At 38.0% G+C, this 15,217-nt stretch overlaps 1 protein-coding gene across 1 annotated transcript in view; it reads right to left on the bottom strand.

Moving 5' to 3' along the window:
* Nucleotides 1-15,217, bottom strand: part of LOC126347401 (DNA damage-binding protein 1) — a 167,192-nt gene that overhangs the window by 56,648 nt on the left and 95,327 nt on the right. Inside the window, exons 7-11 of the mRNA XM_050002267.1 lie at nucleotides 7,387-7,608; nucleotides 4,003-4,165; nucleotides 3,760-3,921; nucleotides 623-748; nucleotides 339-502 (exon numbers count right to left, since the gene is read on the bottom strand). Coding sequence (XP_049858224.1) covers nucleotides 339-502; nucleotides 623-748; nucleotides 3,760-3,921; nucleotides 4,003-4,165; nucleotides 7,387-7,608 — 837 coding nt within the window. The remainder of the gene's footprint in view (nucleotides 1-338; nucleotides 503-622; nucleotides 749-3,759; nucleotides 3,922-4,002; nucleotides 4,166-7,386; nucleotides 7,609-15,217) is intronic.

Here is a 15,217-nt window from a genome sequence, read left to right as displayed (position 1 = left end):
GGGCATATACATTTCATTTTTCCTAATGATTTCTTCATGATGTACAAGGTTATTACAACTCAAATTATACGTGAAAAAAGTATCATCACCTACAGATTATAAAGTTCTATGAATTTATGATATTCATAGAATGAAATGTAGACACAGTCCACCAACTCAAATAGGGTGGACAAACCAAATGAGTTAAATTGTTTTCAAGTTCTATCCCTTGAAGGCAAGACTCAAATGCAATCTGAGGAACCTCCCTCATTCAGTAACATATGCATTAACATTTAACCCGTAATTATATAATAATGAGCATCTGCTAATTCTATTAACATGTGGGTAATTATCTTTACCTCCTCCTAAGTATTCTCTATTAACTTCTTCTAAACCTGGCAGCCTGAATATTCGAGCCGTTATATCTGTCCAAAGGCCCACTGCAGCTATTTCTGCCTTTTTGCAGCCTTCTTGCAGTGGTGTTATGTCTAAACAAGCAACTTCATGCTCCAAAGTAACATTCCTGAAAAAAAATATATATATTTATAAAACTTAGCTCTACAGTATTCAAACCATATTTTATTTTTAAAATGTTTCTTTCCATTCAGATTGCATAAAATGTTATGAATGAAAAACCGCTTACCGTTTTTGTACTAACTCATTTTCACATATTTCCAAGTAATAAATATCACTTCCAGTGGCACACAGGACTTGACACATGTTGCAGGCAACAACACTTATTGTTTTATCTGATGGCGGTTTCCACTCACTAGATTTATGGAACAGAAATAGAAGTTCAGTCTCCAATTATAACAAAAAAAGCAACTTAGAAAACAATTCTGTTATTTTGACAACACTGAAGAGATTAATGTATATGTTCATTTTTTGCACTTACAAATTTACTAAAAAATAATTCTGTTCCACACTATCACATCTGCCACATGTTTATCATAATGTGCCTGAACATTCATGTTAAATGCAGAGCAACACTAACTAAAATGTATATTTTTGTTATTATAGTCTATGGCAAAGTAAAACTTGTTCAATACTATATCCTATTTCAATACACTTTTCCACTGTATTTATTAACTTATAAGCTGAGACACTGATGGTCCACCGTTATGCTTCACCACAGATTTTACAGCATCAAACTAGAAAGTCAATCATTGTCTTTTAGGTTTCTTTTTGTCAATTGGTAAAAATAGAACTATTATAGGAGTGCTTTGTTAGCCATATGTCTGTCCAACTACTAAGACTGTTTTTTTTCTCAGTAACAGGTAGAGATATCAAGCTGAAATTTATGTCAAATACTAAGGTCTACAGTCTCTTGGCAGTGTAAGTTTGGTTTCTAAGTCAATGCAATCAAAAAGCATGGCCATACATATTACATATTTTCATACTTGCAAACCCATCACCTAAACCTATAAATGAACTATCTATATACATGTTGGGCATAGATTGTTTGGATTCCATGTTAAACTGTTGGTCCTTTTTCCCTGATTGGATAAGTAGGGTAGGTTGGGGCCACACAAGTCATCAAAGTGGTGTCCAATAGAAAGACTTGCACCAGGTTATAGAGCCACATGAAATTATCGTCATAATCATCCTCATCTGTATACATAATAAGCTTTGTACAGAACTTTCAGAGAATAAGTCTTACTGATACCTGTCTTCCCCACTCCCTCCAGTATGCTCTTTCCATTAAGTTTCAACAAGACTATAACTGATACTGTCTTGTTCTATTAGTTTGGTGCATAAGTCCATAGAATTTTTCAGTAATAAACACAAAAGATATACATAACAGAGTCTTTAACCATCAGCAACATAAATTCTTCTTCACTATTCATAAGTACCTGCCAATGCTGGGATAACTTTTCAATTGAGGCAAGAATTCATTGAGCCATGCTCAGTGCATGTTTTCATTTGGAAAGGAAGTTTCTTGAAGGCTGTATGATAAAGAACAGAGAGGGTGAAAATCTGAGGGTGCAAAATCAGGTGGATAAGGTAGGTATGGAATGACTTCTCAGCCCAACCCCTGTATTGCATTTGTGTCAGACTAGTAAAATGCAGGGGGCACTTCACGCAGTCTTCCTGGTTGTTATTTTTAGACTGCATCTGTAAAATGTCGCAGTCACTGATGATAAAGATCAGCAGTGATGGTTACACTTTGAGGAAGCAATTTGTGGTACACCACACCACTGCTGTTCCACAGGATACATAACATTATCTTTTGTGGACGAGTCATTATATGGGGAGTTGCTCCTTTGTTTTTCAACCATTCCGTATGTTAGTGTAAAGACACCATTTCTTGCAACCAGTAATGACATAGAATAGGAATGACCGGTGCAGATCATGAGCCAATTCGTGATGAGCATGCAGAGATGCGCATATGGCCAATCGCTGATTTTTGAAATTTTGGCTTACAACAGGCAGTAACCATTAACTCAATTTTTTAACCTTCCCAACTGCATGCAAATGTCACATAATGGTGGAATGATTACAGTTCATCACATCTGCCAGTTCTCAAGTTCATTGGCATGAATCATTGGCGAGTAATATGTTTAAATGACCTTATCAAACCCTGAAGATCTTCCTGAATGTGGAGAGTCACGAATGTCAAAACGATCCTCCTTAAAACAAGAAAATGATTTTCTTGCTGTGCTCTGTCCAACTGCATTATCCCCGTACAAAGGTAAAAGATTCTGGCTGCCCCACTGCCATCATCCCTCTGTGAACTCAAATGGAAATATATGTCTGAAATGTTCCTATTTCTCCACTTGGCACTCCCATTTTGTAGTGTCTACAGCTCCACTTACTATTTCCAAATGAGAAAACGACAATATGTAAACTCAAATAGCAACAGTGAACTACAAATAAAAATGATGATAAATAAACCAAAGCAACCAGAATACCAACTTGCAAAATGAAAATGCTGTGAAGTTATGCACAACCCAATCTGTTTCGTTCTTCTTAGGAGCTGAGAAGGTAGCACTTCTCCTTTAGTCTGTGCTTCAAATATGTTTTAATGCTGCACAGATTAGAAACAAAGTCCAAAATCAGAAGGCAAACTGCTCCAATCTCATATACCTAACATCCCCACCAGAGTAAAACTATAGGCCAGCCAGACTAGAAACCATACATCTTGGTTCAATGGTAAGCTTATTTCATCCAAAACATTGACAGTTTTACTGAATGGAAAAATGTTTCGCTCACAAAGTTCTGGCATTTGCAGCTAGTTGATATGAATAGGGTCATTCACACTTAAACGATTGAGATAGGTGACAAATGCAGTTAGATAGCTCAGACACTTTGTGAACTGAAAAGTGGGACTTTGCTAAACTTTTAAATGGCCTCATAAAGAAAACCTAAAAAAATAAAAAAATACACTCACATAAGAAAATAACTTATTAAGAGTTATGAAAACATTCCTTGGCTCACCGTCATACTGACTTTAAAACCAATCCCTCTACAAGATTTGCATGCATTCCCATTGTTTTCAGGCAAATGAATCTCAAATCAAAAATCTCTCAAGTCTTTCACATTCTGTGGTGTGTGACCTACAAGAACTTCAGTTATTCAAGTAACTGGTAACTGTATTATTTACTGTGAATTTGATAATGAATGTGACTCAGTAATGTTTTTTTTAACTACAATCTGCTTTCACAATAACTACATTCCTGTGGCTATTTCATCTTTTAACAGATAGGGAATTGCCATATTTAGTTTATAATTATCTTATGTAAACATTGCAGTCATTTAAATTATTAATAAATAACTTACTGTATCAAATATTTTGTATCAACTGCAATGAGGCGTGCCGATACTGGTGTAACTTGAATAATCTGGTCATATTCCACATTGCCACAGTAAAAAGACTGTTGGTCTGACACAAAACCAGTTATTTCTGTTTCTTCAACTTCTTCACCATTTAGAGTCAGCACTCTTAAAAACAAAACAAAAATTATTGTAAGGCTGCCACAAAAAACACATTAAATTGTATGAGTAAACAAGGAGTAAACATACCTTGTCTGTCCCACAAATGACAAGACCAATGTATTATCAAATTTATCGGTCGCTGCGACTCTTAATGCCCACATCCCTTTGATACCAGGAAGGTCAATTGATGCATGTTCCTGTATACCAATACCATTTCTTATAATTCTTAAGGATCCTTCTTTATAGGCACCTACAAAAGCAAAACATTTTTATACCACTACTTGTTCTGAACGATTTCACTCTTTTCTAGCATCGTAGTTGCACAATACATAAAATTAAAGTAACTAAATTTATCACCAAAAACTGCACAATGATACAGTGAAAACATTGCCTTTAAATTTACTTTTCTGAGTACATCTTTAAATCTCTTCTTTTATTTTCAAGCTATTGTTCGAACAACTGGAGTATTTCATCATCAGTCATTTGACACCAACTGCTGGATAAAACCCTCCTCTTGCTCACGGATTTTTCACATTAAAAGTAAACATGTCACATCCATAATACAGAGCGATTGTCAGCTTTCGTTTCCACGCAAATCTGAAACTTAATTTTGAAAACTATTTAGTTTACAAGTAGCACCTAGACAATAATTATTCTTCAGCTTATTTCTTTTACTGTCCTTCCAGGCATTGTATTCAGCTGTCGTAAACACAAAAACTCATTAACTTGTTCTATGTATTGTTGTCGGGTCAGCTGTAGAACACTACTTTGGGTGATGTGTGTAGGAGTTTTGATAGTATATTCCTCATCTAAGGGTACGACAGGAGAGACAGTCGAAGCCCTGATGAATGAGATGGTTAAGCTTTTCAAGGCCAAGGTGGAACAGCGTGACCAGAGGAAGGCTGGTTGGTGCCTGGTTAACAGCGTTACTGGTGCCAGAGGAGACGGCACACGAGATCTGTTAATGGATGAGCTGGATTGGATACTGTTTGTCAATAAAGGTAAGGTTATCAGTACATTTCAACAGCTCCTGCTTTCCACCACAAATATGGCATCCATGGTTGGCAAGGCTGTAAGGAAGAGACTTTCTGACATGGAATGGGCGACAGCTCTCAAGAGCGGAGGTACTGACAGTGATCGATGCACTTGATATGAACAGATATATTTATGGAGTAACGTGAGAGGTGGAGATCGACAGCTAGGAAGGTGGCTCGTTGTGTTTAGGGCATTTTAGGTGCTGATTGTATGGGAAAAATTCCTCTGATGGGCCATAAATAACTTTGTACAATATGGTGGCATCCGAGTACTCATGGAAGTGCCATGGATTTGACCTTGGCAAGTGAAATAATTGCAGGTTGGTATACGGTTGGCTAGGAGAATTAGAAACGAGATGATGGGTTTGGTATCAGGATGACACTGGGAAAGGTAGTGTTCCATGGCCTCAAGGCTATGGACATGGGGGTGTCTGTGTACAGTGACCAACAATGAGCCTGGAGGCAACAGGACAGGAACTGTGGAAAGGCAGAGAAAAAAGTGAGCAATGTCTTGAATTGACGGTTGGTGTTAAAATAGTTTGGAGGTGATGGTCAACAAAGGCAGAGGAGCATTGTATCCAACCACAACGGGATGAATAATAGCAAAACCTGCAAGATCGGGTTTGTGAAGTAGGTTTCTGGTTTGAGGGAGGGAGGTTGATTCAAGTGTTAGGTTTTGGGATGGAACTAAGGCCTTGGGAAGCTGCTTAAGTTCCTGCTGGACTTCTGGAATGGAATATGGTTGTAATATTTGTATGCAGAAATGTCCAAAAGTTGGCGAACACCCTCAGCCACATCGGCACTATGATTCACAACGACAGTGATAGAGCCTTTGCTTAGAAGAAAAATGATAAGGTCTGGATTGGTTTTCAGGTTACATACATCTGTGTGTTCCATAGGAGTGATGTTGGACTCACTGTGAAGGAATTAAGGAAAGGATGGCAAGGCCAGGTGAGAAGTGAGGAATTTCCAAAAAGTTACAAGAGAATGACTGGGTGGAAGGAGAGGAATATCACAGCTGGAGGGAGGTTGGAACTGTTTTAAATGAGGTTCTATGTGGGGTTTTTGTTGGTTGTTGTCAATGGGGTGTGTGGTGAAGAAATGTTTCCACTGTACAGAATGAGTTAAGAAAAGCAGCTCCTTGACACATCCAGCACAGTTAAGCTTATGTTTTGGGATAAAAGTGAGGCCTCTAGCAAGTACTACTAAGACTGCAATGGTTGAAGTTTTAGCAGGTGGGAGGGTTTTAGATCATATTGGGAGGCTCTTCCTGTGCTGTATGTAATCCATACAGGCATAGGACAGGAGTAGCTGGGACAGCTTTCTCAGATTGTGTTTTGTTTAATTTGGCATATTCTATCATTGACTATTGCTGTTTGCTTCGAAATTTCAACTTCTCTTTAACAGTTATCTTATTCCACTTCAGATTTTCTTTTATTTTGCTTTCCTTGACTCAACAACATATTTGCAGTTAGCATTTGAATCTTTGTTAACAAAGGCATGTGAGAGCATATTTATAGGTATGTTAACTGACTGTGACAAATAAAATAGATTACACAAGTTTCAACAAGTATCAATATCTTCTGAATATTTTTCTTGCATATGCTACAAAATCCTTTTCAGTTGTTTCAATGTTTTTGCAGGACAAAGTAAAAGAAGAAAGCGAACATTTTAAATATACTTTCTTTCAAATCTGACCATGCCAGACCGAGCTGCGTTATATGCAATAACTATCAGTACCAAAAATTGAATTAATTGTGCAGACAAATGGTACTGGTAATGAAGACACAGTATTATAAAATGTCAGTAATATGCCAAGCCATTCATTTACAAAATGTATTAAACAAGGCAATCTGGCCCTTTCTGTTGTTATCTTTCCATCCCCTAGCTGTTGTCTCTTCATCTGCCCCCCCCCCCCCCCCCCCTACCCCTTTGATATGTCCTTCGGTTAATCTCTTTCTAGTTGGTCTCAACTCACCGAACTCGACATTACATTATCCACTATCAGGTTGCAGTACAAGAAAACTGTAGTTAGTATTCACTTGTATGTGTGCTAGGAAAAAAAGAGGCAAGTTTGTAATCTGTAGTACTTCATTCCAGTTCTTTTTTAGGCAACTGTCTGCTATTCAGTGAGTGATTATCATTGTCAATTCCACGAGTCATATGAAAAACAGTAATTATGCCTCAAAACAGCCTGTTGTAAATGTTTTGCAAAGTAGTTCATTTTATACAAGGTGGCACAGTTACTGTTATATGGCCCTTTGTAATGTATGGCAAAATAAACCCAGAAGAACATAACTGATTACTATATCAGAATTATTACTAACTTGAGATCACTTGCTTAAGCACAAGACAGAACAAAATAATACCATTAATTTGTGTTTCTGTCAACACTATGGACTACTTTAAGGCTACCAGCAGTCACATCTGTATTTACCTGAACATGTTACAAGCTGGCCTTGGCCTTGTCGTTCCAGATCAACCACAACCATATCTAGAATAGGAGCTAAATTTGTAAATGTTTCCATTGTACTGACATAAGATCCATTTTCATCTGCATTTACATTTAGTTTTATCAACTGGGAATCACCAAGACGAGATCCAATGAACAGTACGCCATTGTCGAGATAAGTAATACATTCTGGAACACTTATCTCCCCTGCAATAAGAAATGAATTGGAGATGTAAACAAATGTATGAGTGCAGGACAAACATGACAAAGCTTGTTATATTAAATGCATGACAACAACAACAACAACAACAACAACAACAATGATGATAATTTGTCATTTTCCTCAATAAAATATTATTTATTTTTTATATTAATTCTGTCCCATTATTCGTTAAGATATAATGCAATAAAAACACTAAATATGTAAGACTGGTAACCCTGAAGAACTGTTTATCATGGTATGTTAGTACACAATGATTTTTGCTCAGTGTTTGAGAGGAATGAAAACAAGACTCCCTAGAAATTACACAACGAATGTTTGTTCAAATTTTTATAGCCAAACTAAAAGATGAAAATGGACAAAAGTGGTATTAAACTGACCAGTATGATGCTCAGTTATGCAGAAAAATTAGGCTACTTAATAAAAACTTAAATAGTTATTTGGAAAATTTAAACCTTTCATGAACAGTTGCTGTGAGTTATGTAAATGAAGTGTTAAAAACTTCATCTCTTCAAGGCCTAGCTCTTTCGTACATAAAAAGTTAAACAGGTGTAGAAATTGTGAAATTCTTTCTTTTGTGTTGAAAAAATAAAATAAATATCAAATTACAGCATACCTCAAAACCTCTCTGCTTTCTCTTGATCTGTATCTTCTGAATAATAATACAATAACAATCAATACCTAAAGACATTACATATTTGACACTTTCTAGTGGTCAAATGTTGTGTGAACAAGTTTGTAAAAAAATAGTAAATGAAACAGATTAGATACACATTTGATGTGCCTCATTTGCTATACATTATTTCAAACATCATTCAAAAGCACATCAACACATCAAATGTGTCTTTAATCTATTTTGTTTCTTACTTTTAAGCAAACCACTTCACAAAACACCTGACCATTCTTTTGCTTCTTAACTTTGAATTCTGATAAGTCTTTTCAAAACTGATCAATTTAGTGACAATGGAAAAGAAGTTTTTAACAGATGTGTTCTATTGGTCTACAGGAAAATGACGCATGGGAAGTCCAATACTACTGGGTGACGTACTATGATACTGCAGCTGCAAATTTCTGTCATGAACAAATCAGTCTGATTTGTGGTGGTCTCCTTCAAAGAAAAGTCCATCTTTATCCACAAGCCCACATTATTTCCTTCTCACGTTAAAAAAATTTCTACACATTGTTTCTGGTCACATTGCACAAGAGTTTCAGTGTTTACGCCTTCTTGTAGAGTGCAAGAACATGTCTGTAATTAACTGCTAGTGCATGGATAATAAACTGATTGATTTCAGTCCACACAACATAAGAGCACAGTTCAAGGGTGAAACACTGTCATGCACAAATACACCATGACACATAGCTCCTTAGTAATGCAAGTAATCTTGTTTCGAGTTCGTGTAGATGTTATGAATGCAAACTGAAGTGTTTTTAGGTTGATTCTCGCAAATGGTGTAGAAATTCAGGTAGCAAGCCCTGGTGGCAACAGCTAGTGGTATACAATTCTGTGAAAACTGGAAACTAGTAGGATTTTCAAAATTGTCTTAACTTTAAAAGCTTTTTTCAGACTTGGTATCTAAATAGAGCTTTCATTGTGATGACTGGCCCTTACTTTTGATGACACAGTGATTCATTCATAATTTGTTGGCAGTTGTGACCTATTTGTCATTAACTTACCATACCAACCAAGAGCACATTCTGTGGAAGCCAGACAGACATTTGGTTGACACAGTACTGTTAAAAATGTAGAGTTACTCATTTGAGCAGATGCATGTTTTTATGGCCAGAACATCATTCCAAATTGGATGGGGTACGTTAGAATTATAAGTTGGTCAGAGTTAAGAAGAGTGGAGTTAAGTGAAATAGTAACAAATATAAATACGTGATTAATGAATACATTGAGTACATGTGATGAGGGGAAGAACATTTATTAATAATATGGATGAAACAATTATGATAAGAAGTTATTAAAGAAACAGTGTACTGAATAAAAGTTAATAAGAGCATATGAAAAAACAACTAAATAAAAAATAAATAAATAGGGTTTCTACTACCTCTTGTCATGTCATGAAATGAGGAATATCCTACCCACTATTCTCCTCACCTCTCCCACAGTGTTCTTCCACCACCTGCTGAATCTAAGCAATATCCTTGTCCATCCCTATTCCATACCTGCTCCCAACCCTTGTCTCATGCCTCATTTTCCTGCAATATATCTAGATACGAGACATGTCCCAAACATCCGCCAACCACCACCTATTCCAGTTCAGTCGCAGGCATTTTCTATCGCAACAAAGCATTTATGTGATTTACTAACTAATCTGCAACCACTGTGCTGTTTTCTATGTGGATACGACAAGTAACAAGCTATCTGTCTTCACAAATGGTCACCAACGAAGTGTGGCCAAAAGACAAATGGACATGCTGCCCAAAACAATGTGCTTCACTTCAATGACACCTTAACAGCCTGTGCCACCTGTATCCTTTCTACCAACACATGCTTAACTCTTCCTCCAATGTATGTTATGTCCCCATAATCCCCAAAGCTTCAATCTTCGCTAGTCCCTGTCCTTCATCTGTCTACCCCCTTACATATTCCCACACTACATAGCCTTTATTCCATCAATGCACCCACTTTTCTCTTTCCCCTTCTCTACTCCCCCCCCCCCCCCCCAACCAAACCACCCAACTGCACCTAACAGCCTTACCCCTGTCCCTGCTTGCACCCACTTTTCTCTTTCCCCTTCTCTACTCCCCCCCCCCCCCCCCAACCAAACCACCCAACTGCACCTAACAGCCTTACCCCTGTCCCTGCTGCATGCTCCCACCTTCCCCCAGTCCTATCTGCTATCTCCCCTCCCCTCCCCTCCCCTTCCCATCCCATCCCATCCCATCCCATCCCATCCCATCCCATCCCATGCCATCCTTACCCCCACCACCTATGCCGGACTGTTTCTTCCTGCAGGTGCAATTGCAGACTGCACTCCGGCAGCAATGGAAAGAGACAGTGGTCCTGTGTGTGTGTGTGTGTGTGTGTGTGTGTGTGTGTGTGTGTGTGTGTGTGATTTGTACTTGTGTGAGTTTGTGTGTGTGTGTATGTGTGTGGGAAGTGGTGGGTGGGAAGGGTGGGGGCGGGTGGCACACACATGCTCATGTGTTTTCTACTTCAGAAGAAGGCATTCAGGCCAAAAGCTTAAATGTATAGTAGTTTTTTCGTTGTGTGTCTGCGACTCAATGTCTCCTCTATATAGTGAATAGCAATCTATCTGTTTTCATAATACTGTTGTAAACAGTAACTGTCATATAAAATGTTTCAACAAAATTTTCATGATATTCATCGGAAATAGTTCAGAATGATACTAACAATAGTCAAACTGGTATTGTAGAAACAGTGATAAGTGAGAGAGCAGTGAAACTGTTAGGGTTGAAATAGCTGTCAAATGGACAATGATTAGATTTACATATTCAGCTGATTATAATTTATACTATAAGCCATTCTAATACCACTGAGTATTTGCAATAAAAATGAGTAGTAATGACAAAACCAATATTTAAAGTCAAAACAAAGATATGCACAGCCAGTTCTGAACTTTCCTGTATTTAACTGCATGTGAGCTCTACCTTTTAATGAAACTGATTGTGATGCTCTTTAATTAAATTTGTGACTCATAATATCCATGATATAGAGGACATAGTGGGGTTGGAAGTTTAAACGTGGTAGCTGTGACAGGACTGTGTTCTTTGATGTGAAAGACATAATCATAAAAGATGGTATGATTCCTTGAATCAATATCATTTAGCAGAAAATGTTGCCACTTTGAAATGATTTGCAAATCAGAATCTTTAAAGTTGTCAGAACTTGTGAGGCATAAATGAATAACAGCTGCACAAACAAAGGAAATATGCAGTACAAAACACACCATGGAGAATCACTGGGTGAATGCTGAACACACACACTCTGGGCTGCATATGTACACAAAAATTTACAGTACTGCAGTGAATAAGACATTGTGGCTAGTTAAGTTCTCAATTTACAGCAACAAGAAAGTGTCACACAGAGCAAAACATATTTGGCATAGTCAAATTTGGCATTTTTGGGATTATATAGCAATTGACAATTCAGAACAAATAGGCTTAGTCATTAACAATCAAAAATTATTCAGTAAACACAGCCGTAGTTGCATTTAAATTGTTGATTTTAATTTTTAGATGACCAGTTTATATTTTCTAAAGAGATCATCATTTGATCTACATTCTGTGAAGAGGAATAAAACATATTACTTCAGTTACAATCGAAATGGACATTAATATACAATAATGTAGTAAAACAGCAATGTACGATACACCCTTGATGACAGTAGGAATCGCTCGCGTAGAATAGGTCCATCAGTGCTGGCTTGGAGAACACTACTGAATACTGATCAGCTGCTGGTAGTCAAATAGTGGAAGCTCCACCCATTGTCTCTGACGTAATGTCATAGGTGGCCAATGGCCATGAGACTCGATAAAATTGTGTGACGAATGTGTATTACATAGTACATTATCAGGATTTTGGTTTTTAAGAAAACAAAAAAGGATATTTTGATGTTATAAAGAGCATACATGATAAAAGTGATGAAACAGAAAAACAGTCACTACCCAATGACAGGACTCATTTAAACATGGGCTGCCTTCAGCCAGACCTTCTAGTAAATGTAAACGTAGCAAAGACAGTCAGCAGGACGCTAACTTGTTAACTAAGGAGACGATATACATTCCACCATTAAGCAAAGATGTTATGGATACCCACTGTCCAGAAGGGCACCACCTAATAATCACAGAAATGATGTGTAATTGATTTGTACTGTCATATGCTAACAGACGTTTGTGGCCATGTGCAGCTAGTGTAATACACTTATGTAATGGGTATTTTACACAGATTAGCTGCTTGTTATGTCATAACATTTTTGCAGATAAAATTAGTCTTTGTTTATATGGCTGAGTCACTCCTTACAAGGAAGAAACAAACTTAAAACATGGATTACGAAGACATACAGCCACTTTGTACTAGTGCAAGGTACATGTAAATATCAAGAGAGCACCAGATAGTGGATCAAAATAATTTTAGTCACAAACAACAAATAAATTAATAACAGTGCTAAGGTGGTATGGTTAGACCTATCCTGTATGACCATATAATAAATATTTGTGTGTTAATTTGCAGTCTGTTATAGTGTTATATTTGCACAGCCGTACGCCCATTCACTGGGTAGAGACTGTTTTTTATTTCATCACTTTTATCATATATGTTGTTCTTTATAACATCAAAATATCCTTCGTTGTTTTCTCAAGGACCAAACTCCTACTAACAATTCATCTAACACATGTTCTTCACACAATGCAATCAAGTCTCATGGCCACTGGCCACCAATGATGTAGGTCAGAGACAATAGGCAGGGCTTCCGCTATTTATACTACTGGCAACCGAACCATATTCAGTAGTGTTCTCCATGCAAGCGTGGATGGATCTGCTCCATGCCAGTGACTCCTACTGTCATCAAGGATATATCATGAAATGCTTTTTTACTACATTGTTAAATACTAATGTCCATTTTGGTTGTAACGGAAGCATTATGTTTTATTCATCTTCACAGAATGTAAATCTGATGATGATCTCCTTTGAAGGTCAAAAAAGGTTATCTAAAAATAAAAATTAACAACTTACATGCGACTATGATTGTGTTTACTAAATAAGTTACAATATTAATAGATGGTTGTTTTCTTGGAACAATGTTCCAAAAGTTTTTCAGTATTCAAGAAAATTGTTTGTGTGGATTTAAAGATTCCAAGTTTTTGTATGCCAGCGAAATGTGGGAAAAAGCATTTGACAACATTTTTGCAATCTAAGATCGCATTACATCAGTTCCAACAATGGAAAATCTAGGATGGAATAATTATAATATTATAAAAAGGACAGTTTGCTACTCACCATAAGGTGGAGATGCTGAGTTGCAGACAGGCACAACAAGAAGACTACTAAACAAGCAAGCATTCAGCAAGAAGGTTTTCTTCTGAAATAGACAACATACACATCTTCAAGCAAACGCAGCTCACACACACATGACCACTACCTCTGGCTACCAAGGCCAGACTGTGAGCAACCGTGCACGATGAGAGAAGCACTCTGGGTGGTGGAGGTAAATTGGAGGCTGGGACAGGAAGGGAGAGCAGAGTATGGGCATGGGACAGTAAAGTGCTGTTTGTGGGAGCATACAGGGATAAGATGGAGAGAGGGTCAGGCAGCTACGTGCTGTCAGGAGGTAAGACGAGGGTGGCAGAGGAGAGGATGGGGTGGGGGAAGGGGGCAGCAGAAAAGTAGAGAAATAAAAAGACTCTGGGTGCATTTGTGGAACAGGAGGCTGTGGAGTGGAAACAGGGAAGAGATAGATGACTAAAGGACAATGACTAACGAAGGTTAAGGACAGGGAGGTTACAGAAACATAGAACAAATTGTAGGGAGATTTCCCACTTACACACTTCAGAAAATATGGTGTTGGTAGGAAGGATCCAGATGGCACAGGTTGTGAAGCAGTCATTAAAATGAAGAATTTGGTGCTCAGCAACTGGGTGATCCAGTTGTTTCTTGGCCACAGACTGTCAGTGGCCATTCATGCAGACAGACAGCTTGTTGGTTGTAATGTCTACATAGAATGAAGCACAGTGGTTGCAGCTTAGCCTGTAGATCACATGACTGGTTTCATAGGTAGCCCTGCCTTTGATGGGATAGGTGGGGCTTGTGACCAGACTGGAGTAGGTGGTGGTGGGAGAATGTATAGGTCAGATCTTTCGTCTAGGACAATTGCAGGGATACGATCCAAGAGGCAAGGGGTTAGGAGCAGGGGTTGTGTAGGGTGAACGTATTGTGCAGGTTTGGCGGGTGACAGAACATCAGCGTGGGAGAGGTGGGGAGGATATTGGGTATGACATTCCTCATTTCATAGAACAACGAGGTTCAGTTGTTCCAGTCCTGGATGGTATAGAGTCACAAGGGGAATGCTCCATTTTGGCCAAACAGTGGGACTTTAGGAGGAGGCATATGTTCCCACAAACTGTACTTTACCATCTCTCACCTAAACCCTGCTCTCCCTCATCATCCCAGCCTCTTCCTTTTCCCCAGAACAACAATAGGCAAGCAGTGAGTTGAGGAATATGGCTGGAAAAAGATTGTGTATAAGCAATTTGAAGAGGTCTTCTGCACAGAGCCTACAGGGAGGCATAATAAAAACACTCACTGGCCACAGAACAAAGAGGAAGATTGTACTTTTACAAATTTTTGGAAAAAGAAATGCAACAAAACCAGTATTCAGGATGTCCACTGGAGGAGAGCATGGCCATAAACTGGGCAATGCAGTGATTGCTGTACCACATTTGCATCAGAGTCACAGGTACAATCAGTGTGACCGTATGCACTGGTACACCGTGTCGGTACCTCTGATGAAGGAAAATCAGAATTGTAGATTTTGAGCTGGGATATGATAGAACTTCAGCTACGCATGAAGCTTGTAAAACAAATGTTGTATTCACACTTTTGAAATGCCCAGAAAAGTGTTAAAATAATAT

The sequence above is a fragment of the Schistocerca gregaria genome, chromosome 1 (genome assembly GCF_023897955.1).
Source record: "Schistocerca gregaria isolate iqSchGreg1 chromosome 1, iqSchGreg1.2, whole genome shotgun sequence".
Lineage (NCBI taxonomy): Eukaryota > Metazoa > Arthropoda > Insecta > Orthoptera > Acrididae > Schistocerca > Schistocerca gregaria.
Note: the sequence above shows the minus strand (reverse complement) of the source record. Positions and strands in the feature narration are given on the sequence as shown.